The sequence below is a fragment of the Diceros bicornis genome, chromosome 16, assembly GCF_020826845.1.
Source record: "Diceros bicornis minor isolate mBicDic1 chromosome 16, mDicBic1.mat.cur, whole genome shotgun sequence".
In the NCBI taxonomy this organism is placed as follows: domain Eukaryota; kingdom Metazoa; phylum Chordata; class Mammalia; order Perissodactyla; family Rhinocerotidae; genus Diceros; species Diceros bicornis.
In genome coordinates, this window is record NC_080755.1 from 49,986,449 (window position 1) to 50,011,242 (window position 24,794).

At 38.3% G+C, this 24,794-nt stretch overlaps 1 protein-coding gene across 3 annotated transcripts in view; it reads left to right on the forward strand.

The window, feature by feature from the left end:
- The window catches only part of MALT1 (MALT1 paracaspase), a 57,120-nt gene that overhangs the window by 1,850 nt on the left and 30,476 nt on the right, over nt 1-24,794 (forward strand). For 2 of the 3 annotated variants that reach the window (XM_058557235.1, XM_058557237.1), the window contains exons 2-7: nt 6,113-6,279; nt 15,900-16,021; nt 20,207-20,366; nt 21,863-22,041; nt 22,452-22,548; nt 23,165-23,197. In XM_058557235.1, coding sequence (XP_058413218.1) covers nt 6,113-6,279; nt 15,900-16,021; nt 20,207-20,366; nt 21,863-22,041; nt 22,452-22,548; nt 23,165-23,197 — 758 coding nt within the window. The remainder of the gene's footprint in view (nt 1-6,112; nt 6,280-15,899; nt 16,022-20,206; nt 20,367-21,862; nt 22,042-22,451; nt 22,549-23,164; nt 23,198-24,794) is intronic. The other variant, XM_058557236.1, reaches the window with a different exon arrangement.

Genomic DNA, 24,794 nt, shown 5'->3' on the forward strand with positions numbered 1-24,794 from the left:
TTAAACCAGAGTCATGATGATTTGGGATTATTTGGCCATACAGAGGAATAATGATATGAGGATGGAATCAAGAAGTGGTAAACTCACAAAGTGAGCAGACAGATGGCGTACTTTTTTTCTCTTCTAGGAAAAACACATTGTGCTTTTGACTGTGGAAAGAAAATCCAAGACACTGTTATTTTAGCATCATAGATTTCTGAATTTCTAAACTTAGAATAATGTAAAATATTGTCTTCTTTGGGAGGGGTCAGATTACCCAATCTGTGATTGGTTAATTTGTGATATTAACTAGTACTCTAGTTAGGGAAGGCTCTGGGCTTTCCTGAAGAGGCCCTGGTAGTGAGGACTCGTATTTGTCAATAAAGGAGAGAGAAGAAAGTCATTAAGGCCCTGCCACTGAAGAAGCATGGCTGCTGGAATCTAAAAGTAGTGGATACCTGACGTCAGGTGTTCAGTTTTCGTCCCCAAGCCTTCAGTCAGGTGTTGTTAAAGGCTACAGAATGATGTCAGCTTTGTTTGGGGGAACTAATGGAAGGGTTTGAGGCCACATCTTTAAAGTGACGTAGTATAGAGAGAAGGGAAGTTGCCTAGCCTGAGGTGATGAGCAACAAAGGGCATGCGATGGTGGAATCTGGGAATATCAGGGTGGGAAGTCTGATAACAGACAGATGGAGTTTCACCAGTCTCCCCAGATGGTGAAGGTTGGTTCAGAGTAGGTTAGTTGTGGTGGAGAGAGTGAGGGCAACCCTGAAGATTGGAGAATTGGGAAATATTAAGCTCATATACCTCTTGAAATCAGAATTAAACTGACATGACAGAGGTTAGCACTGAGAACTTGGGGACTGGAGAGTGACAACGGAAGGGGCAAGGTAAGCTGGTCATGCTTACTCTATTTAAGACAGTTATTTTAAAGTGATTGCATACTCATGGCAGAAGAGCATCTGTGATAGTAGGCGGTCCTAAGGGTATTATTCTCTAGTATCAGACCTAGGAATTGTAATGTGTGAGTCCAAGTGACTAACAGTTCCCACGAGGATATGAAATGCTTTCCTCAGAATTGCTGGATTCGTAGCCTTAAAGTCTTAAGACAGTTGCCTATTCTGTTTCTCTTCACTTTTTTCCCTCTGTACGTCTTTCCGCAAACTAGATGAGAATTTAATAAATAAACCACAAGAGTCCATTCTGAACTGTCCATCAGGGATTAAGAATAATTGTAAATGTTTCCACATGGTTATTGATGAATCAGAATAAATCCTTGCATGTAGTTTAGTTTCCCACAACCATGTACATATGGGAATGCCCTAAATACAAACTCAGCCCTAATTCCATTCCAAACTGCTCTAATATTGAACACCCTTTGCTGTCAGTGTAGATAGGCACAGGTTCTGAGTGTCTTGCACAAGCTGCATAAATTCTCTGGTGGCATAGAACAGCAGAGCCCCGAAGATGACAGAGCTTTCAAAAGGCTCTAATGCCACCTAAATCTGGTGAAGGAGGGAGCTTAGAAATGGGCTGTGGAACGTGGACCAGGGAAAGCAGTCAGTGACTCCCGACCTACTGTGTTGAAGGTGCTCTTTGAGCTGCAGAAATCTTGCCCTCAAGCAGTTTGTGATAGGAATGAGAACAGGTGTGAAAAGTTGAAACAAAAGGTTTCCTCCTGTCTCTAGCTCTTCTGTCTCCCTATCTCTTCAGTCTCTGAATTTTGGAGTGCCTTTGGGCCCAGGCTTTGTGTCTCTTGATCTACACTTCTTCAACTAATCCTCTTCTTGGTGTTATCCTTTAGTCTCATGACTTGGTGTATATTTAGGTTGATTACTCTCAATTTATATCTTCAGCCCATATCTTTGCTTTGAACTCTCAGGATTCGTATGAGTAGATGCCTATTTGCCATCTCCTCTTGAGTGACTAATAGACATCCTAAACATAGCATGTCCAAAACTTAGTGTATACCTTCATAAACCTCTTTCTCTCGCAGTTTTCTGCATCTCAGTAAATGGCAGCTGCATCCCTCCAATTGCTCAGGCCCCAAACTTCAGAGTCATTCCTGACTCGACTTTTACACACCACATGCATTTTATCAGCAAATCCTGTCTGCTGTGCCTGCAGTATAGATCTAGAATCCAACCTCTGCTGTTACAACACTGGGCCAAGCCACCATTCTCTCTCACCTGGATTATTCCAGTAGCCCTGTCTTCTCCTCCACCTGCTTTGCCCTCATCCCTGTCTATTCTCAATATAGCAGTAAGAATGATTCTTTTAGAGCATTAAATCAGCTCTTATCCTTCCTCTGCTCAAAACCCTCCAATTGCTTTTCCATCTCAGAGTGAAAACACCATTTAGCCACCAGTTAGCTCTTGGACCTCATATCTTATTATCTCCCTCCCTCCCTCTACTCTGATCACACTTGCTTTCTTGCTTTTCCTTAAACACAGTTGGGTCTTTGTACTTGCTGTTCACTCAGCCTGAGATAGTCTCCACAGGTGACCACATGACTTGCTCATTCACCTCTTTGAGTGTTTGCTTAAAAGTCGCCTTCTCGGTGAGGTCTTCTCTGATCACATTATTTACAATTACCCCTGCATCTGCGCCAACATTACCTGTCCCCCTGCTTTGCTTTGTTTTTCTACAAAGCACTTATGACCGTTGGATGGATGGGTACGCACACACACCCCACAGAGAAATCTCCCACTCTCTGTCCATGTGTATACATATATATATATATATATAATATATATATATATATCTGTCTGTCCCTCTCCTCTAGAAAAATCCAGGAGGATAGGGAATTTTATTTTGTTTGCTGCTGTATCCTCAATACCTAAGAAAAATGATTGGCCTATTTTAGGTGATTAATAGGTAGCTGTTGAATTAATGAATAAAGATTCCAAAGAGTAAATGTACCAAGAAGAGAAGCAAAAGAACCTGAAGCCAGTGCCATGGTTTGTACCCTAAAGGGTGTATAATATGTTCTATTTGATTATATATTCTTAAAAGTAAAGATAAATATAGATGTATTTTTTAAAAGCAAAGTCTGTTTGTTTCAGTAAGTCTTTTAAATTAGATCAGAAATTCTAAATTAGGGCTGGTAGAAACCACTTCAAAGCACAATCTTACAAGAATGTAACTAAAAAAGGAAAGAAATAAAATTTGGGTATGTATAAGCATCATCTTGGCTGAAAGCCAGTGCCCATGTGGAAAATCAGTAAAAGGAAAGGAGATATAGAATCTTGTTTTTCTCCTGTGCCTCTTGTATTGGAAGAGAAATCATTGTCTACTTCAATTTGATCTTTCTTCATTTGGGGGGAAAAATGTCAAATTGTTTTGCATTTTCTCTATATCAGTGTAAACATTAATTAAAGCATCATTTGGTTGCATTTGGCGAGATGGCTTTTTAATTTCATGTATCAGATCTTGATAACTTTTCTGAATCATAAAAAATTATATTTAGCATACAGCATCCTTGTATTTATAAATCTCATATTCTAATTATTTGAAAAATTGTTACTCCTTATATTGTCTCTAGTACTGGTTCCTTGACCTGGGCATTACAGGGACGACTAATACAAAAAAATTTTACACAACAGGACCAACAGGCATCTTCAGCTTTTTTTTTTGGCTACCATCATATTCACCATTATTTCATAAAAGAAAGGACACTTGAACGCTAAAAAAAAAATAGGAAAGACAACCTCAGAGTAAAAGATAGTCTTATTGTCCTTATTTTGATCATTTTACCGTGGACTTCAGATTGTGCTGCCACTGGTCTACAGTGCAGAATTGGGAATGGTTCGTCTGTATTATGATGATTCACATTTAACAAGAATAGGATATTGAATATACAAGGTTAACTAGGATACTTAGAAAAGAAATCCTAGTTAATAGAGTGACAGGAGGCATTGGAGGACATTATCAGGTTACCAAAATAGTAGCTCCTCAAAAACATTTTTAAGGAAAAGCTAAAACAGTTTCAGAAATAAGCATAATTAAGAAATGAGCCTTAATAGTCTTTTAATATTCCCCACATTTTTATTGCGTAATGAGAGCGAGCTGGTATTGAGTGCTTACTGTTTGCCAGACACTGTGCTGAGTACTTTTCACTTGGATTATCTAATTTAATTCTAACAATCCTATGAGATAGATGGTATTACTGTTGACATTATTTTGGTTGGATGCATTTTTTTCTTTATGAGATAACCAACTTTGTCAGAGAATTATAAATCTTGGCTGACCATTATATAAGTGCTATGGCAGTCTTTTAATGAAACTGATCAAAATGAATGTGGATTAAGAGTATTTCAAGTTATATGAAATCTCACTGACCTTGACTCTGCCATAGCTGTGCTACTATCGTGTTTGACCCCTTCCACCTACCCAGGCTTCCAGCTCTTCAGTTATGATTGAAATTCAGTTATGAGTAATTAATATGGGCAAGACAGATTTTAGATGTTGAGAGATTAAGATATATATATATGATGGGGTTTCTATTTTCAAGGAGGACTGTAATCTAGAGAAGACATGCTTATGAAAGAAAACCTCATGGTTTTAGGACAAAATTATTTCAAATAAAACGTATAGAACAGGGGTCTGCGAACAACGGCCTATGGGCCGAATTCAGGCCACTGCCTGTTTTTGTACAGCTTATAAGCTAAGACTGGTTTTTATATTTTAAAAATTGTAAAACAAAACAAAAGAAAAGAAAGAAGAATATGTGATAGAGACTGTCTGGCCCCTTAAGCCTAAAATGTTGACACTCTGGCGCTTGAGAGGAGCCGTGTGCCAACCTCTGGTGTCTAAGATAAGCGCCATTAGATTTTGGTTGGTCTTTGTTGTTGGTTGGGTTCTTTGGGAAGGTTTTTGTTGTTGTTTTGATTGTTTGATTTTACTTTATTTTTTTTCTCTTCTCTTGAATGTTTCATACTTATACGTTCCCTTCCTATGAAATGATTGAAGTCCATACTCCTTGTCTCGTTATTTATGGCCTTCTACAGTCTGATCTTAACCTGTCTTTCTAACCTTGTGTACCACTACTAAACACAGTCACATTGAAAAGAAAATTGTGTATGTATGTTAAATACTGATACAAAAAAAAGACAATAGTTTTAACAAAAGGACAATGAGACAGAATGTAAAGATTCTTTAGAGCAGAGGTCAGCAGACTTTTTCCGTAAAGAGCCAAATAGTAAATGTTTCCGGCTTTGCAGAGCCAACTACTCAACTCTGCTGTTGTAACAGGAAAGCAGCCATACACCTTTGTAAATGTGTAAATGAATGAGCATAGCTGTGTTCCAATAAAACTATTTACAAAATCAGGTTTGGCCCACAGACTGTAGTTTGCCTGCCCCTCCGTTAGGGTGTTTCTAAGTGCTTAGAAGTACTTTAAATGTTAATAGCACTAATTGTCTTTTTTTAAAAACGTTGCAAAAATGAGTGCACATAGTAAAAACTTCAGTAGTTCCAAAGGGTTTATAGTGAAAAGTGGATCGTCCAGCTATGGGCTCTGCTCCCCTGGCTCCCTTTTCTAGGGCAACCACTGCTACCAGTTTCTTGGCTATCTTTTCAAAGTTACTCTGCATGTATAAGAACACATATATTCTTGTTGATAAAAATAGTATCATACAGAACATATACTGTTCTGTATCTTCCTTTTTTCATGTGAATACACACATAGACACATTACTTTAACACAAAATGTGTTAGTTTTTTTTCAATTTCAATATATCTCACAGATTTATGCCTCTTTTTTGAGTCATCTTATACTTTATCTAAGTGCAAGAAAGTACAGAAATTGATCTGATCTTCTATTCCCTACTGCGAAATTAAAGGTGAACATTTTGGTCACTATCAAGGCCACATTTCTCTCGCATCCTGTTTCAAGATTTCTCTCATTCTCCTGATTTAGTAGTCGTGGGAGCTGAGTTGGAAAAGGGAATAAAGAGGAATCCCCTATAATGGCAGGAGGAGGAGGAAAAGACAGCAGCATTCGTAATGTAAACAGCTTTTCACCACTCAGCGACTTGTGGTGTATTCCCTACAACACCCACGATGATGCCAAATGTACAGCAGGCATTTACTGAAGAAAATGTTTGACTTGAATTAAATCTGTTGTTTTCAGTCGTCTGGACTTGGAGCAGTGTTCTCTTAAGGTCTTGGAGCCTGAAGGAAGCCCAAGCCTATGTTTGCTGAAGCTAATGGGTGAGAAAGGTTGTACGGTCATGGACTTGAGTGATTTCCTGCAGGCTATGGAACACACTGAAGTTCTTCAGCTTCTCAGCCCCCCAGGTAGGTTTTTCTCTTGGGTATGTTCTCTAGGAGTTCGTGGAGATAAACTTAGAGGAAAGTATCTCATTTGACCAGGTGAATTGTGTTAAATATTTTTGGAAAATGTAAATGTATGGAATCTCATTTTTTCCCCAGGTTATGACTAAAGAACACATAAAAAGCAAATACAATGCATAAACATTGATTGGATTGTGGTTCAAAAAATCAGCTATAGAAGACATTTTGGGAACAAGTAGAACAATTTGGATGTAACCTGCATCTTAGATATTAGGGAATTATCATGTGATAATGGTGTTGTAGTTCTGTAGGAGAATGTCTTTATTCCAAGGAGATACGTGCTCAACTATTTTGGGGTAAGATTTCTATAACTTATGTTGAAATAATACAGCCCCCAAAATAAATACACACATATTTATTTATATGTTTGTATGTATATGAATGAGAAAGCAAGTGTGACAAATGTTTATTGTTTAAGGTTTTTGCCAACATGATCCTTTTGAAATGTTGATTGACTCAACCATATGATTTTTTTCTGAATATACCAATATTGAGTGTGGTTTCTCACTTCCAAGGTCAGAGGTGATGACTGGAGAACAGTCCCTCTCCACAACAACAGATACACTTGGTCAACTAAAGTAGTGTCAGGCCGGGGGAACCATGCCATCTAAGTCACCTGCTGACAGCAGCACTGCAGACCTTTCTCAGAGGTCCACTTTGCCGTTATAGGTCTCACTAGAAGCAAAGAAGCCAGTCAAGATCGGGAGAGCCGTGGACTAAGGGCTCAATGCTCTCTATTTTACATGGTTGTGATGGATGCAGTTTTTATTACATAACAAGCTTGTTTGTGATAGTATTTTTAAGTTAACACAAGGAACCTAAAATCATAATTCAGATCTTATTTTTTACTTTGTGACTTCTGGGGTTGAGGAATTAGAGACACATGAGAGTGTTGTGCTATCAATTACACGTACCAGAAACCCCAGCTCACATTGGCATAATAAAGAGAATATGTTGTCCTTCTAACTGAAAAGTCTTGGAGCAGGTTGGGCTACAAGAGAGGCAGGGGATGACCCTGTTTCCCAGGAGTTGGTTTGTTTTCCTTTTTGCTCTTTCTTTCTTGTCATTGGCTTTCTTCCAAGACTTACTTTCTACCTAGTCACAAGATATCCACTAGCTGTTCCTTGCGTTCATCTTTGTCCCAGCAAAAATCATAAGATTCACTCTAGTTAACTAATTTTCATCACATGCCTGTCCTGCACCTGTCACTGTGGCCAGGGAGATGGAATGTGCTGATTTGCCTGGCTTAGAGCCAGGAGTGGAGTTGGGTTGTTAGCTTTCCAGAAACCACACGGATCACCAGACTCAAAAGTGGGCCTGTTGGAAGGAGAAAGGGGGTAACAGGTGCTGGGGAGGTAACTAAAAAGTCTGCTGCAAGTGGAAAGAAACCTGGATTATGAGGCAGAAAACTTGGACTCAGATCATCTTCTGCTTTACAAGGTCTAATGTGGATGATAAAACAGGCCTCCTGTAAATGCCTCCCTTATGTTACGCACTGTATTGAAAGCTTGACGTGTGTTTCTCAGCGCCTCTTCATACCAAGAGGTATAGGGAAGGAATAACTAGCTGCTAAAGGAGACCCAATCTAGAGAAAATTGTTGTCTGTCTCCAATCAGTAGACTTCTTCTTCAAGTGCCGCTTATTAATTTTTATATCCCCAGTGTCTTGAATAGTATCCAGAAGTTGTGATGATTGAAATCTCCTAGTCTTGGGCACTCAGTTAGCTACTCAGTTCTCATACTTTATAGAATACCAGGGCCTCTGAAAACTTAAGAAACCTCCCTGGGAAGTAAATATAACTTTTATATCTCATTATCTTTGTCAATAATTACACTTAATATTCTGACCATCAGTTACCAAATCTATAAAACGAGAGTAAGTGTTCTCTACCTCACAGGGTTGTAGGAGTTACATGAAGTAATGCTGTGTTGAATTGCATCTGGACAGCAGAGGCCTCACATCTCACAGTGTGTGGTGTGGTCACTGGCCTGAGATCTAGAGTTTCTGATTTTTCAAAGTTTCCCATACATGAAACTGGGCTTGACTGAAACTGAGTCACATATTTATGTGTAACGATCTGCCTGAAATGTTTAACAATATTTTATATTTTGATTTTTGACAAGCCAGCAATGAATACAATGCCACCCTAATAAACATCAGTAATCTTCTTTTGAAAAGTCCATTTCTGCTCTTTGCGTTTTTCTCCAAATTGTAGGATTAGCACTTTACTGTCAGTGTTCCCCTGTGCAGGTCATCATGATACCTGGCCTATAGGCTTTTTCAAAGGTATCCCAGGGACCTTTTCACATTTGAAGGGAGAATAGGAAAAGGAAAGCAGTTTCTACATTACCACGTATGCAGTGTTTCTGTGGAGTTTTATGTCACGTTAGCGGTAGAGTATCTATTAGGAATCGGTTGTTACTTGAATGTGAATTATTGATTGAAGAGGAAATATTTGGGGATCTGGGAAAGCTCAGAATTTCAGGAAGAAGTAATTTACCATTAGCTTTCTATCTGCATCTTGTGTGGATAATCTAAAACTTACTGTATTTACATATATTAGAATAAAGAGACATAAGACTTATGGAGAAGAATTTTAATATTTTAATAAGGATACTGAGAATAAAAACAGTTGTAATTAAGAATGTAAACTCTGTTAGAATCAACTTAATTTGGGATTTTGCTCATTCATTCAATAAACATTTACTGTATTCCAGTACCTTTGCTGTTCGAGGTGTTGTGCTTGGTACTGTGAATTCAAAGATGACTAAAACCATAGTTTCTGCCTGTTCAAAGTTCATAGTCTGGTAGAGGAGACAAACCTGTAAATGATTACATCCAATACAATCATAAAAACAAGTATACACAGATTAAGTTTGATCTGATCTCTAGTTTTTCCTTTTCAGTGTATTCCTGAATCTTGGTGAAAAAACAAAATAGAACTATTCTAATGTTTTCTCTCTTTTTTGTAGTAATGCAATTTCATAGGAGGACATTAGTTCTTCTTCCACAGAAAGTCCAGTGACTTTTCTCTGGTTGTCTTTATGGAGAGGTCTGGTTTGGGTGAGTAAGATGAGTTCTGTCAAAGATGCTGTGAACCTCTGTACAGGCCTCTCAGACCTAAATGCAGGGAGAAGGGGAAACTTTACATTTATATTAGTCTTATTTTACCATGTTCCAGTCGTTTGTGGGATCATAGCCACAGATCGCCATAGGAGATGGCTGTAGTGCGGACTTTCTCTGTTTTTGAGAAACGGATGTATTTGTTTTCGTAGCCCAGAAGTAGCTGGGACAGTGTCACCCCATCTCCAACTGGAACGATTCTCTTGACTAGGAGCCAACTTCACTGGTCCCTCACATAACATGAGCTCTAAGCCAAGGGTAACTCACCCCCAAATTCTTGCTCTGCAGGGTCTCTGACACCTAGTATATTTTCTAAAGGAGCCCTGAAGGATTGAGGTTTACCTTCTTCTGCTTTCTCTCTAACTGGGCTTTTCCACAGCACATGGGTTGACCAGCCTGCCCCTCAATCTGGTCTTGCCTGTACTTTATGTTAGAGAAATTGCTTGTAGTTTTTATGTGTGGATGGTGTCCTTTCCCATTTTCCAGCACTGTTTCCCTATTTTTATTCCTTTGGTCATTTCACTGGGAATTGGAGGGGGTGTGGGCGTTAAATGAATTCAGTGAAATTGTTTGAACCAGAAGTTCATAATGATTTTTTAGACCTTTATTTTTTCATTAAAAGTTCAAATACCCGGATCCCTAAAGCAACCAATATTGGCATCTGTATCATTGGCAAATGTAGATAAACTTAGATGTGCGGTTCAAGATGCTTTCATTTGTTTCTTTTGTTTTAAGTGAAACATTTTGAGTGCAAATTTATAGGCTTTATCAATTACAGTTGTCGATCACAAAATGGTTGCCAAGGAAGTTATGCCCTGACCTGAAATTGGTTAAGCAGAGGCTAGACAATGGGGGATATTTGGAGAGAATTAACCTTTATATGTAGGTTTCATTAGATGGATCCTAAGGTTCTTTCCAACTCCAGTTTTGTGATATTGCCATTTTGTTTCACTCTCGGTACATATCAGACGGCTATGGCAGTCACGTGAGATCTTCAGTGGTTGCTTTTCCATTCGCCCCCACCTCTTTTTTCTTTCATGTCACTTTACTTTTTTTTTTAATCCGTTGTGGCACACTCATTGTTATGTTTCTGATACCAGCTTTATTTTTTATTACTTTTATTATCTCTAAGACAAGAGCAAAGCTCGTTGGATATTATTTTTTAATTTCACCAAAATACCTTTACTTCACATTTTATCTTCACAGTTCTGTGAAGGAAGAGAACAGTGCTATTATGAACATTTAAATTTTAAACGTGAGCAAATATGTATGTGGAAAATGAGATTTCCGGAATTATCATTTGGCCAGAGTCACAGTTATTGACAAAGGTAGATTAGAACCCAAGTCTGCTGACCCTGACCTGAAGTCATTGTCATTTCCATGATGCTAGGAAATTTCTGGGTTGTTTGGGAAACTTTGTTATGGATTATTACCTCAGTTGCCTCTTTAACCCATGGACTTCAATTTTTTTCTTCTTGCCAAGTTAAAAAGTACTCAGATACTAGATCTTATTTATAAGGGAGTTTTCTTGTTTCATGAGCAACAAAAATTCTCGAAAGGAGAATATCAAGAAGTGAAAAGAGGCAAAGGTGGTATGGATGGAAATAGAATGAGGAAGAAGTAGAGAGAGAGAGACAGTGTGTAGTAAGTGAGGTCTGAGAGAATGTGTTTCCGCGCCTGGGCGTGCAGGGTCATTGGGCGACGTGGAAGAATAAGGGATGTGATGAGGAGACTAGATTTAGCCACAGTAGGTGCAAATGTAAATTGACTTGTATGAGGAAAATGCATGGACATACATTGGTTGTAGAATGTTGTAAGAGGAACATACATGGACATACTTTGATGTGTAATGGGAGATTGTTGGCAGAAGAGGAATGGTATTTATTCTGGGACACTAGGGCCACTTTTTGATGATAGCTTAGACATTTTCAGAATAATGATGAGAGAGTTTTAGATGGAAGCTAATGGAAAAAATTTTTTGGTTCTTGGTCTCTGAAAAACGAGGGACTGTATTGTATGCAATAAATCTCTTGGAAAAGCTGTTTGTGAATTACGTTAATATGTAAGTGCCTTTTGAGAGAAAATATCTTAAAGGGAACCTAGGATGAGTCCTTTTGTCAAGTCAGGAACCACCCTAGTTTATCTGTTTTGTAATTCCAGCAGGTTTTCAGTTTTATTATTTAATATCATGTATCTCTTGATCTACATAGGTGTGTGTTGAAAGCACAATCCTCATGTTCCATCATACCTAGTCAGATTCTCCCCAGCTTACAGGAAATCAAGTAACCTCTTTGACTTCTTTGCAGATGTTATCTGAAAATAGGCTTGTTTGCCAGGAAGCTGTGCGTTCACCCTTTAAAACAGAACTTTCATCCGTGTGCCTTGGCACACCCTCCATGCGCCATCCCATGTTCTTTCCTTGCCTTTGTTCAGCACCTTCTGACTAGTGGGCTCTGCACGAGGGTGGTTAAAGGGTGACCATGGTTCCCTGTCACACAGCGCTACGTGGGAGGAAGGAAATATGTGTGGTTAAGACATGGGAGGTACTGTGACTTCTTTTCTTTACTACTCACCAAGAGCGGTTTCCAAATCACATTATGCCTTTCAATTCTCAGTCTTTGAAGCAATAAGTGATGAATACATGTATTTACTGGCTTGTTGAAGACTAGACTACTAAAGTTATTGGTACAGGACAGGTGTATAAACTGTGAATTTGTACATTAAAAATCCTTTAGTCTTGTCTCCCACACAAAGGAAGGATACCGTTTAGAACATCTTGGCCATGTGGACCATTTCCACTAAAGTCATTCATTCTTTTGTAAGAACTCTAGGGAGGAAGGCTTTTAATTTCCATCACTCTGTCTCTTGTCTCTTTGTATAATAGCAGAGAATATTTGCCATGGTAAATTTATAAGCACTGTCCTGGTGCAAGATATTGCATTCTTCCTCATGCACTCCCTTTAGTAAGAGAGGCTCCCTGTGGCAGAAGATGAGATTAGCATGGGGGATGCACTAAGAATCACTGGAGGGGCTGGCTGGTGGTGTAGTGGTTAAAGTTCCGCGTCCTCCACTTCGGCGGCCGAGGTTCGCAGATTTGGATCCTAGGTGTGGACCTAAACCACTCGTCAGCCGTGCTATGGTGGCAACCCATATACAAAACAGAGGAAGATTGGCACAGATGTTAGCTCAGGGCGAATCTTCCTCAAGCAAAAAGAGGAGGATTGGCAACAGATGTTAGCTCAGGGTGAATCTTCCTCAAGCAGAAAAAAAAAGAATCACTGGAAAATGATAACTATGTGAGGTGATGAATATGTTAACTTGATTGTGGTGATCATTTCATAGTATATATGTATATTAAATCATCATGTTGTATACCCTCAATATATACAATTTTTATTTGTCAATTATACCTCAGTAAAGATGAAGGGAAAAGAAAAAGAATCTCTGGGCTAACAAAAACATGAGGGTTTTAAAACCCAAGAAAACCTAGGTTTGCATCCTGGTTCTGCCATTTTACAAGGAAAAAAAAAATTAGTCTCAGAGAAGTTAAACAATTTACTCAAGGTAATTTGGGTGACCTTCTACAAATTACTTAATTTCATTTTCTTCATTGTAATCTAGGTCTAATTAATATCTAACTCATATGGTTATTTTGAAGGTTAGAGATCAAAATGCCTGACATATAAAGCAGTCAGTAAATTGCTGCTAAAGTAATTTTTATTGTTTTTATACATATTCGCTCAACAAATGTGTGTTAAATACCCACTGTATCACCAGATGCCAGCCACTATTCTAGAATTTGGGTAAATTGGTGACTCAGACAAACAAGGTCCTTGCTCTCGTGGAGCTTCTCTTTTAGTGGGTGAGACAGACAACCAGAAATAGGAATTGCAGGTGATTCGTGCAGTGAAGCCCACAAAGTGGGGTGAATGTCATAGAGAACTGGGGGTAGGGGAGTAGCTAATTTAGAGGTGTTTCCTGAGAAGGTGGAGACCTGGATGATGAGAAAGAAAGAGCCTGCCAGGAAACAGTGGGAGCTTTGGGGGAAAATCCAGCAGAGGACTAGTAAGTGGAAAGGCAGAAAATAGCCTAGTTTTGAAGGAAAGAGGACCAGCGTGGCTGGAGCGTGGTGAGAGAGGAGGAGAATGGTAGGGGCTGAGGTCAGAGAGGCCAGTTCAGGTAGGGCCTTGTAGGCCATGGTGAGGAGTTTGGATTTTATTCTCAGTACAATGGGGGAGGGTCAGTAGAGGGTTTTACTCAGAGGAGGGATATGGATTAATTTATGTTTTAAAAAGACATTTGGGCTGCTGGTTGGAAGCAAGGAAACAAGTTTGCAGGCTGTAACAATAGTTCAGTCAAGAGCTGATGGTGGCCTGGATTAAGATCATGGCATTGAAGATGGTGAGACATGGAAAAGCTTAACTGACAGGTCTTGCAGATGAATTAAATGTAGAGGATGAGCAAGCAAGAAGGAGGGATTCCGGGATGAGTTTTCGTTTTCGTCCTGAGTAACTGGACGTGTCTGGTAGGCTGGATACCGGTTTCTCTGCCCTGAGATGGGGAAGACTGCAGGTTGAGTGGAGGAGTGGCTTTTGTTCCGGGGGGATTTGGGACGTGCTGAGTTTGAGGTGGCTGTAAGACAGCCACGTTTTGAAGCCAGTTTGGCCACACCTCCTGTGTTTTTCAGATTTATACCTGTTCCCTTCTCCCATTGTTGCAACTTTTTTCCCTCTTACCATATGTAAACTTTGAAAATCATCATCGTGTCTTAAAATTGTGATGTCAGTCTCTCCTGGCAGATGAAAGGTATGTAGGAGCATTAAAATACAGTGTTGTGAATTTGCTGGCTTAGGCGAGACTGCTCATCTTATTTTCTGACTTCAACATGTGCTTTCCTACCAACATGGATTACAGAATTCAGCCAACTCTTACTTCATCCATCCTGTGCGGACTTTGCATCAACGTAAAGGATTAATAAGTATGAAAGCCCTCCCTTGACGAAAGTTTTAAATTCTTTTTAAAGAGGCTCTACCCTTTTTATGAAAGATTTTCCAGAGTTTCTCCAGATCCTCAAATGTAATAGGTATGCAATAAATATTTAGTCATTTTGGATTTTGGTTTTATTTGGTGTCCTTCTGGTACGGATTTCACATACTGATTTTACCTTATATGCTATTTTTTTCCTAGAAAGTTTAATACCTTTGATGTATAAGATTGCTGTTATTTAGACTAACTCCTCTACAATTCTAATCTTGTTTTGTTCTTTGGATTGGGTGGTGGTATAAGTTTTAGTGATCTTTTCTCCTTCCTTTCTGAAAGCCAACTAACCCAGTTTTATGTATTATAACCCTGGCAAATGTATAATTTCCTAACTTTGATTTCTTTTGTGTCAGTTATCTGTTGCTACATAACAAATTACCTCAAAACCAAAAGCTTAAGACAACAACTGTTTATTATCTCACATAGTTTCTGAGAATAGGAATCCAGAAGTGGCTTAGCTGGGTGTTTTGGGCTCAGGTTTTGGCCTCTAAAGAGGTGGCATCAAGCTGTCGGCCAGAGCTGCGGCCATCTGAAGGTTTGCGGGGGTTGGAAAATCCTCTTCTCAGATGGCTCACTCACGTGGCTGTTGGCACGAGGCCCAGGTTTCTTTCCTTACCACTTGGGCCTCTCTGCAGGGCTTCCTGAGTGACCGAATAACATGGCAGCAGGCTTCCCCAGATGGAGTGATTGAGAGAGAGGCAGGAGTGATTGGGGAGGGTATTCCATTATTGACTCCAGGATTTTCCTTGAAGCTCCTGTCAAAAGTTCTCCAAGTTTTGATGCTGATAGTCATTTCTGAAATAAGAAATGTTTGTAGTCACATGTATCAAATTTATATCCTCCTGTTCTGTTTCTGTGCCTTTCTGCTTAGAGAATAATTTTCATTTTAATGCAAATCATAGCACTGAAATTCAAATGTCTTTTGAAGACATTTTCAGTGGCATTTCAACTCCATACTTGTCTTACTAACAGTGCACCTAACTCAGTTGAAGTGCTGGCCATATGAGCATTTATGACCAAGTGTTCAAAGAGCTGGCACTGAGAACTACGTTATGACTGCTGGCTGGCAGACGTCTGTTATAAGGTGCATCTTGATTTCAGAGGTGTTAGAATGTGGAAAAAATATTTCTGAGAATTGAAGAATCATGGCAAACAGTTTTCCCCCCATTTGTGGGATGTACAGTAGATCAAAGTCTTCTGCAGGTGAGTTTCTTTCCTCCTGGTTTTACAAAGCCTAGAACTCTCAAACTCATAATCTGATGGGGAAGGAGATGTGAAGGCGTGTTTTATAACAAGGATGAATATGCAGGTTATTTCCAAAATAATTCATTTTTTGGTTTCAGAAATGTCAACAAGGAAAACCCCTCTTCTGTGACTTTAACTTTTTTTTTTTTTTAAAGGAATAAAGATCACTGTAAACCCAGAATCAAAGGCAGTTTTGGCTGGACAGTTTGTGAAACTGTGTTGCCGGGCAACTGGACATCCTTTTGTACAGTATCAATGGTTCAAAATGAATAAAGAGGTAATATTTTTAAATGTCTTTTAGTTCCTCTGTGATAAGAAGAGAGAATGATAGAAAATGAATTAGCATTATTATCCTCAACGTGTTCGTAGGAATTTTGATCTGATAGACGTTACTGTGTTATTATTGAAGTATTCAATAATCATTATTTTGGTAAGACAATTCCAAAAGTATCTTACAAAAAATTGTAAGCAATTATAAAATCAATTCTCTACTCTAAAAATTGTGGAAAATAGGAAACATCACCGGTACATTCTAACATATTTATACAAAATTCTTTGCAACAAATTATGTTCCAACCAAAATCTTTAATTACGAGATTTTCAAGGCGACATGGAAGGCTAACGCAGTATTATTTTAAGCATTCCATGTAACTGTATTATATAAAAAGGTTTAGGCTATTGTCATAGATTCTGAAGTAAAACTCAGGTTGCTGGTAGATTCTGAAGCAAAATTCACGTTGCTGGCAGGGGCATTTATTTGTCTTGTGGAAGTATTGTATCCCTGCGCCACCCAACAAATACTTAAAAATCGCATATTGGAATTCTCCTTTCTTAAAAATTCTCTAAGTCACTCTGTCACTGGGGATTTCTCACGGGTCTGACTGGCCAGTATTGTGTCCCTCATCCATCTCCCCTCACGCCCTTCCCTCCTAGATCATACCTTAAAATTCCATATTCTTTTCAACCTGTTAGTCAAATAGCTAAGCTTTCTCCAAACTTGTCGCTGAGTCTATGTTTGCAAACCTGAAACTAGGTTAAAGAGCCATTCTAAGATTATGATCCTCCCTTTAATGGGATCACCTTATGCCTTAGAAGAAATATGTGGTTTTATACAATGTTTTATTTCCGTCTGTCACACACAGGTAAGGTAGAGCAGCTGTGAACTGAAGTAGAAAGACTGCGTATAGGCTTTTGTGCTAGACGGGCCGTGTGAAACCCTGGCTATCAGCGTTAGCGACGTGAATTCCTAATGTCAGGGCGGCTCCTGAGAATTTAATAGACAGGGTGTTTTATGTGCCTAGGCTTTCACAAGATGGTAACTAAAGTTACTTTTACCATATTTTCTCAATTGCAGAGTTGCTTTCATTTTAATAAATGCCTTTTGAGGAAGAAATAATGGATAAAACTTACTACATTAAGTATATCATTGATGAAATATGTCCTGATTTGAGAAAGGCAGAAATGGAGAGGATGGGGAGTACGTCTTAGATTTGGAGAGCTGTAGTGGACTGTAAAGCTCTAACAAGTCGAGTTTTGTCAAACCACTCGTACGTTCATGGGTCTGTTTTAGGAGATGCTCACTTAACCAGTGCTCAATGAGAGCCTACTTTGTGCCAGGGCACATTCAAGGCCATGATAATGAAACACTGACACACAAGGCCCTGCCTCCTCCAGTGGGGAGAGACAGGCAGTAAGCAAAGATGATTCTTCAGTTAAGAGCTATGAGGAAAATAAACAGGGTGATGTATAGTGAGAAGCTACTAAGGATCTTAAGCCGGAGAAGTAACAGGATAGGATTTATGTTTTTAAAACACAAACCTGCCGCTTGACGGGAAGGGAGAGAAGAGCAGGAGTGGGTATGTGAGCCTCTGCCAGGCTGGAGACAGCCGTCGTGGTCGTGTGCACTGAGTGTGCAGTGAAGGGGGATCCGAGTGTGGAAGTCGGTGTATGTTAGAGAGAGAGTTAACCAAAGCTTAGGTTAGGTGTGCAGCCTGAGGAAACAGGAAGAGGTGTCAAGGGTGACCCTTAGACTTTTTACTTAAGCATCTGGGGACATGTCGTGTACTGAGGCGTTGAAGATTGAGAGAGGGATGGATTTAGGGAGAAAAATCAAGAATTTAGTTTTAGACATGTTTAGTTTGAAATGCCTGTTCCACGTTTAAATGAGTCAGCTAATCGGTTTGGACATCTGGGGGGACAACATTGGAAGCTTATGTAGTGGAGGAGGAACTAGTGCAGAGACTGAGAAGAATCTGCAAGAGAGAGAGGAGGAAAACCAGGAAAGGGTGGTATGAAGGCTAAAAGAGAGAGTATTTCAAGAAGAAAGAAGTGGTCAGCATTGTCAGTGCTGCTGAGAAGGGAGTGTGGGTCAAGGGAGGTTGGTTTGGGTTTTTTTGTTTATTTAAGATACAAGGTACTAGAGTATGTTTTGAGAGTGATATAGTACAAGAGAAATAGATGCTAAAGTAGAGAGAGACAATTGCAGGAGCAAAGTCAGAGGATGGAATTGTCAGGGGAAAAAGTTTTCCTCTACCCTCTTATGTTCTGTTCCTGGGGGCTTGTGAATTAGCTGACAGACTACAGACTAATAAGACAAAAAGTTTATTTATATGGAAACTTACAAAACAAGTAGCTCCGTGAGTGGTTAAAGTTAGAGGCTTATATACCTAACTAACTAGAGAAAAGGGATGAGGGAGAAAAGCCCTCTATGGGAAGAAATGGGTTTCTTTAGGAAATACAAGGGCTTTTGAGAAGAATAAACAGGAGATGAGAAAGTTTGCGATAATGTTTATTCACGCAGGTGTGAATGGTCTTTCCATCTTCTTCATGGCTTCATAAAACTCCCTTGGAGAGGGATTTATGGTCGGTTTACTCTTGGTCTCCTTCCTGGGAGTAAAAGCTGCCCTGAAGAGGGAATTTATGGCAGCCTCATTCCCCAGAAGTTTCTGCTTTTAGTCAGATAAAGGAAGCTCTAGGGCCGGCCTATACTGGCATACCACTTAACCACTATACTGGCATAGTGGTTAAGTGCTCACGCTCTGCTGCTGGCGGCCCAGGTTTGGACCCCGGGCACGCATTGACACACCGCTTGTCAAGCCATACTGTGGTGGTGTCCTATATAAAGTGGAGGAAGATGGGCACAGATGTTAGCTCAGAGCCAGTCTTCCTCAGCAAAAAGAGGAGGATTGGCATGGATGTTAGCTCAGGGCTGATCTTCCTCACACACAAAAAAACGGAAGCTCTAAGGCTTCTTTCTGCACGTGTTGAATCTCAGATGTCTTCAGCTTGAACTAATCTTCATACCATCTCTGGGGTTCTGAGTAGCTCCCCACAGATCCTCGACCCAAGTAGCCTTTGTTAGGAAGATGCATTTTCCATTTTAACAGGAGGGAAAAGAGCAGTTATAAGTAGGTACAGACTTGGATGGGTTTGTGATTTGGTGGCAGGAAGAGAAGAGTTTCTATCTGAAATCAGTGGCTGAGAGAGGTAGGGTTGCAGGAGGTTTGAGGAGAGAAAAACTGTACATTAATAGTCTAGTAGGAAAGCAAACTTAGTAGATCAACATAGTAGGATTGTCAGGCAGTCCTACGTGCAGCCTCCCATCTCAGTTGTCAAATCTTCAGCAGGACGCTCTTGCTCTCGTGCAGGTTCCGAGAGGAGACAGAGTTGAATTCAGTTGGTTGGGGTTTGGACAGGGAGAGGGGTGAGCTTGTTAAAATATTTTGCAAGGAAGCTAATATACTGTAAGGAGGCACTTGACTAAGTCCCTTGGCAAGGTTCCAGATGTGGGTGGGGCTGATAAATTGATGGGAGCAGTGAAGGTGGAAGAAACGGTGATGTGGTGACCAAAGCCCAGGGGGCAAAGCTTGGGAAACTCCCAGATGGCAGTTCCTTCCATCACAGATGGGCTTTCCATGGCCCTTCTCTGTCCAGACCTGGAAAGAAAAATATCAGTTAAGCAGTCTATCCTCTTACAGAATTTTGCAGATGAGAAAATAAAGTCTTGAGGTGAAATAACTTGCTCATGTACTCACAGCTGATTTGGTCTGAACTGAAATTAATAGCCAAGCCTAACTTTCTGAGTATGACTCTCCACTTCACCATGGCGTTTGTCATGTTGTATGGCTACCTAACTCATAAATGTTGCAGTCGTAGATTCTTTAAATACTAACAATTGAATAGTTTTAAATGACAACAGATACTTTTCTGTTAGTGAGTTTTTGGAAGCTATAAATGAGAGAGCTTAACTCTCTGGCTAATGGATTTGTAAAAGACTGTGGATTTCTAAGACTTCAGTCCTAAATTACTCAAAATCTTGTTTAAGTAAAAACTATTTTAGAACTTGGAAAAAAAGGATATACTTTTCAAAGCTCCAAAGAAATCACACATTTTGCATAGCACGTTTTATAAGGCGTGCTTTGATGAGTGATTCACTTATGTTCTCTTATTGATTCTTTCATAGATTCCAAATGGAAATGCATCAGAGCTTATTTTTAACACAGTGCACGTAAAAGATGCAGGCTTTTATGTCTGTCGGGTTAATAATCACTTCACCTTTGAATTCAGCCAGTGGTCACAGCTGGATGTTTGTGATGTCACAGAAGTCACAGAAAGCTTCCGGGGTGAGTGATAAAATGTTGGGATGGAAATTGCTTTATTTTGTTTTAAGTGTTTACTTTTAAATAATTTCAAAGTTTTAAAAGTAGTACCAAAAGCTCACATATGTACTTCACCCAATATAAGGTCACCAGCTGTTAAGATTTTATCAAAGCACTTTGATTCTCTCTCTGTGGACATATGTGTATATAAATGCAGATGCCTTAGGAAGGCATAGAGCCCCTTCTTGGTCTGGCCCTGCTGCTGATCTCTTCAAACTCACCTTCTCTCCTGGGTTTGAATGTGGTGGTCTCTGGTTTTCTACGAGAAAAAAATCTAATATGGTCTTGCTCACTTTTCAATTCCTTTCCACACTGTATATTTTTCTCCCAGACTATTGTATTACTCCTAAAAAATTGTGTTGTGAAATAAAAGCTCTAGAGTTGATGTCAACCTGAAAGGGCATATTGTGTATCACTCGCTGCAATAAAGCATTTCATCGAACTATTTTCTACTCTGTCATCCATCTTTTTAGTCCAGTAACTAGTATTGATCAAGAAAAAACCCAGTCTACTCTAAAGAGTAGCCATCAGATATTATTTTATTTATTCACACACACAGTCAAGAACCATATTCTTTGTCATTTTTGCCAGACAGAAGGAATAGAAGGGAAACAAGACTTTTTTTACCAGTCTGTCTTCCATTCTTCTCTCTCAATTTAGCTTTTCCTACCCCTGAATAAATAATCTCTAAAAATAGTCTTGATTAATAGAATTATTTATATCTTTCTAGAATATTTCTGTGCATGTAATGAACTTTAGTATGTTTATATATGGAATCTTATTCATTCAACAAATATTATTGATCACCTGCAGTGTGTGACACTGAGTTTCATGATAGGGACTTGGTGTTAATGCATAACATTGACAAGCCCTCTGTCCTCGAGGAACTTAAAGACTAACAAATGAGTGTTCAATAAATAATGCTTTCGATATCTGCCTTGAGAAGAAGTGCTAGAGATAACCTATCCATATTTATCCAGTGCTAATAACAAATTCCTAGTTTTAAGAAGTCAAGTGAAATCAAACAGCAGAATGTAGAGCTTTCTGTGTTGAACGTGAAATCACTGAAGATGTTAATAAATTGTTTGCTCCCACCAAAAAGATTTTGCTGCCAAACACGATTGGAAACCACTTGAACTATTTTCCCCTCTGAAATACGCAATCCATACTACCCCTTGGAAAGCTCTGAGAAGGCCTGCCATAAAAATATCTAACTTTGTTTAACCCAGAATTTTCTAAACTTATTTGTCCACAGCATCTCTTTATCCACAAAACACCTGTTAATATTTCTAGAAATGCTACAGTTTTATAAAACATAGTTTGGGAGATGCTATTAAAGATCGTAAAAAAAAAAAACAAAAAAACGTGAATTTGAAAACACGTTTATTTTTAAAATTTTTTTTTAGTTTTTAACCTAGAGATTTTATTTATGTTCAATAATATTTTTCTTTTAATTGAAGGAAGTTTGGATGGCGTCTCTGAATCTAAGTTGCAAATCTGTGTTGAACCAAGGTCCCAAAAGCTGATGCCTGGCAGCACATTGGTCTTACAGTGTGTTGCTGTTGGAAGCCCTATTCCTCACTACCAGTGGTTCAAAAATGAATCGCCATTAACACATGAGACAAAAAAGCTGTACATGGTAGGAAGTTGGTTTTGGGGTATTTTTTGTGTTAATATGTAAAATAAATAATATAATTGAAAAGGTGAATATTAAAATTCATATTCTTTGGGGTGTTTTATGTTTTCAGTATTTGTCAAGTCCTTTGTTATTTAATATTAAGTGATTCTTATATTTGCAAAAGTGCTAGAATACACCAGCCCACATCTAAGGGCATATACTAAGTATTGTGCCAAACCCACCATTATTGGAATCATTGTATCATTTGCTTGCTAATATTTAACTTAATGAATGAAAATGATCTAAGATGTTTAAAGCCGTCTGAAATTTTGTTTTGTAGTTTTTTTTTTAAGTACAAAATAACTTTTTCTACAAGCCAGTTTAGATTAAAATTGAAGAGGAAATGTGTGTGTGTTCTGATATTAACATAGGTGCCCTATGTGGATTTGGAACATCAAGGAACCTATTGGTGTCATGTATATAATGATCGAGACAGTCAACATAGCAAGAAGGTAGAAATCATCATAGGTAAGCTGCATTACTGAGTGTTCTGACAAATGGAGTATAATATAAGCTATATAAAATGAAATGTTTAAGCAACAGAAATTCTACTACTTTTTACCCCATTCTATTTAACGGTGTGTTAAGTGTCAGGAGTTATATTGTTTATATTGAAATTTGAGAGAATGCGTACCAAATTTATAATCTAGGTTCACATACAAAGAGCAGAAAGAATCAGAAAAAAAAAATTTTATTTAGATCTTTTTAGTTATTTTTTAATTTTATAGTTTATTTCAAACATTTATGGCAAAAATGTATTCTTTAAAACTTTAGTTATAAAAGACTTGATTTAGTGGGAAAACATTTTTAATAAAAAATTTTTAAAAAACAAACATCACAGACATATAAAGGGAAGAATGATTATTAATCAACAATCCCCATTATGAAATACATAATTTGGGAGTTTGTTCTATTTAAGCTTAATGCATTTGTAGTTATGTTGTTAATATTTAGCAGGAGATGTTGATGCATATGTTGGTTTGCCAACATATTTCTATGATATTTATTTCTCTGTTTGCTTGATGGCTGCCCTTCGTAAGATCATGAATTACAATATATTCACATTTGTTTTCTCTGGAACAAGGAAGAACAGATGAGGCAGTGGAGTGCACTGAAGGTAGTGTAATCCTTTGGTTTGAAACCAAATATCCTGCATGCTGGTTCCTCTTGGGATTGGTGGAGTGCAGTGATGGAAAAAATACTAGCTATAAGAAATAATTTTGATCGAAGCATATTGTATCTTAGTCGTTGAGGGTTTATAAATTGCCACAGACACTATTAAACTGACACTATTAAAATAACTAATTTTCAGTTGATATTTTATTGCATATAAAAATAAAGTTCCTGCACAACATCTTGTGAATAGTGAATTCGCAATTCTTAATGTTAATTTTTATCTTCATAAAATTTGTAAAAAAGATAGATGGCTATAGTGCCATGGATAGTTATTTTATCTATCCTTTAGTCTTGATAATATGCCTCTCAAATGCAAATATAGTTTCTATAAAAGTTTCAGGACAGAAGATTTGTTGTTTAACACATGTTTTATCAAATATTAAATATTCTGTTTTAATATAAAATTGATAAGATCCATTTTTTGAAGCTACAAGCCTGTAGATTAATCTACCATGTCACCTTTACCATAATATATAAAGAGAACTGAAAATCTATTTCAACATACTAATTTGTTTTAATTAACCAAAGCATTGTACGTAAGTTGTAATGAGGAAATTTTAGAACTTACGTTACTTTCCCTTAGTACGATATCACATTGTTTTGCAAAATTAGGTTCGTGGATAGCAAAGTATTTTTTCAATTTCTGCCTCTTGATTATATAACCTTAGGCTCTACTTGGGTAAAGTAAGAAATAATGTTAAATCTTATGTTTCCTGGTTTTCCTGTCCTTAGTATTGTTGTAGTGTCACTTGGAAGACTGTAATTACTGCTTTCATCCCAATGCGTTATTGTGAACAGGGACTCTCTAGCATAAGGGGATTCCAGTCCTGTGGTCTGTGGGCCCTATGTAAGGGAAGCTCTGTGAAGAAATCCTAACCAAACTCTTCTTCATTCTCTTACTTTTTTTTTCTGCTAATTGCATGATTTTTAAAACTTCCTAATGTTGGCAACCTCTGAGAATAGACGTAAACTAGCATTGCTGGTTGGCTTCAAGGTGATGCTTGTAAGTTTTCACCTTACTGTGCTGCTGCTTTACCTGCAAGATTCTCCCTATGATTTTTGCAGTAGCAAACACACTATTAAATAATAATTTTGGAATAAGTCTGTTCAGAACACTTAGAGATAAAAATCCACCTATGAAACTACTCTGAAAATTTCAGATGGAAAAATTATATCCAACTTTTTTTTGTAAAAACATCTACAAAGTTGAGGCATTTTATAATTGACGGATTGACGCACATCGTGAACAGTGTCCTACATCATATCTTTTCTTTCTTGTAGAACGTGATGTTATCTATTTCATTTGATGTCTGTTGTTAAAGATATTTCATCAGGACAAGGGGTGGGGATTGACTAGGTGAAGCTCAGGGGATTTTTTTAGGGCAATGAAACTCCTCTGTGTGATAATTGTAATGGTGAAGACATGTATGCAAGTTTAAAAACTCATTCAGTGGGAGGTCAGAGGAGGGGGGATCCCAGGGTGGAATGCAAAATATGACCAAAAATCTAAACGTGTTATGAATGTATAAAGCAACATT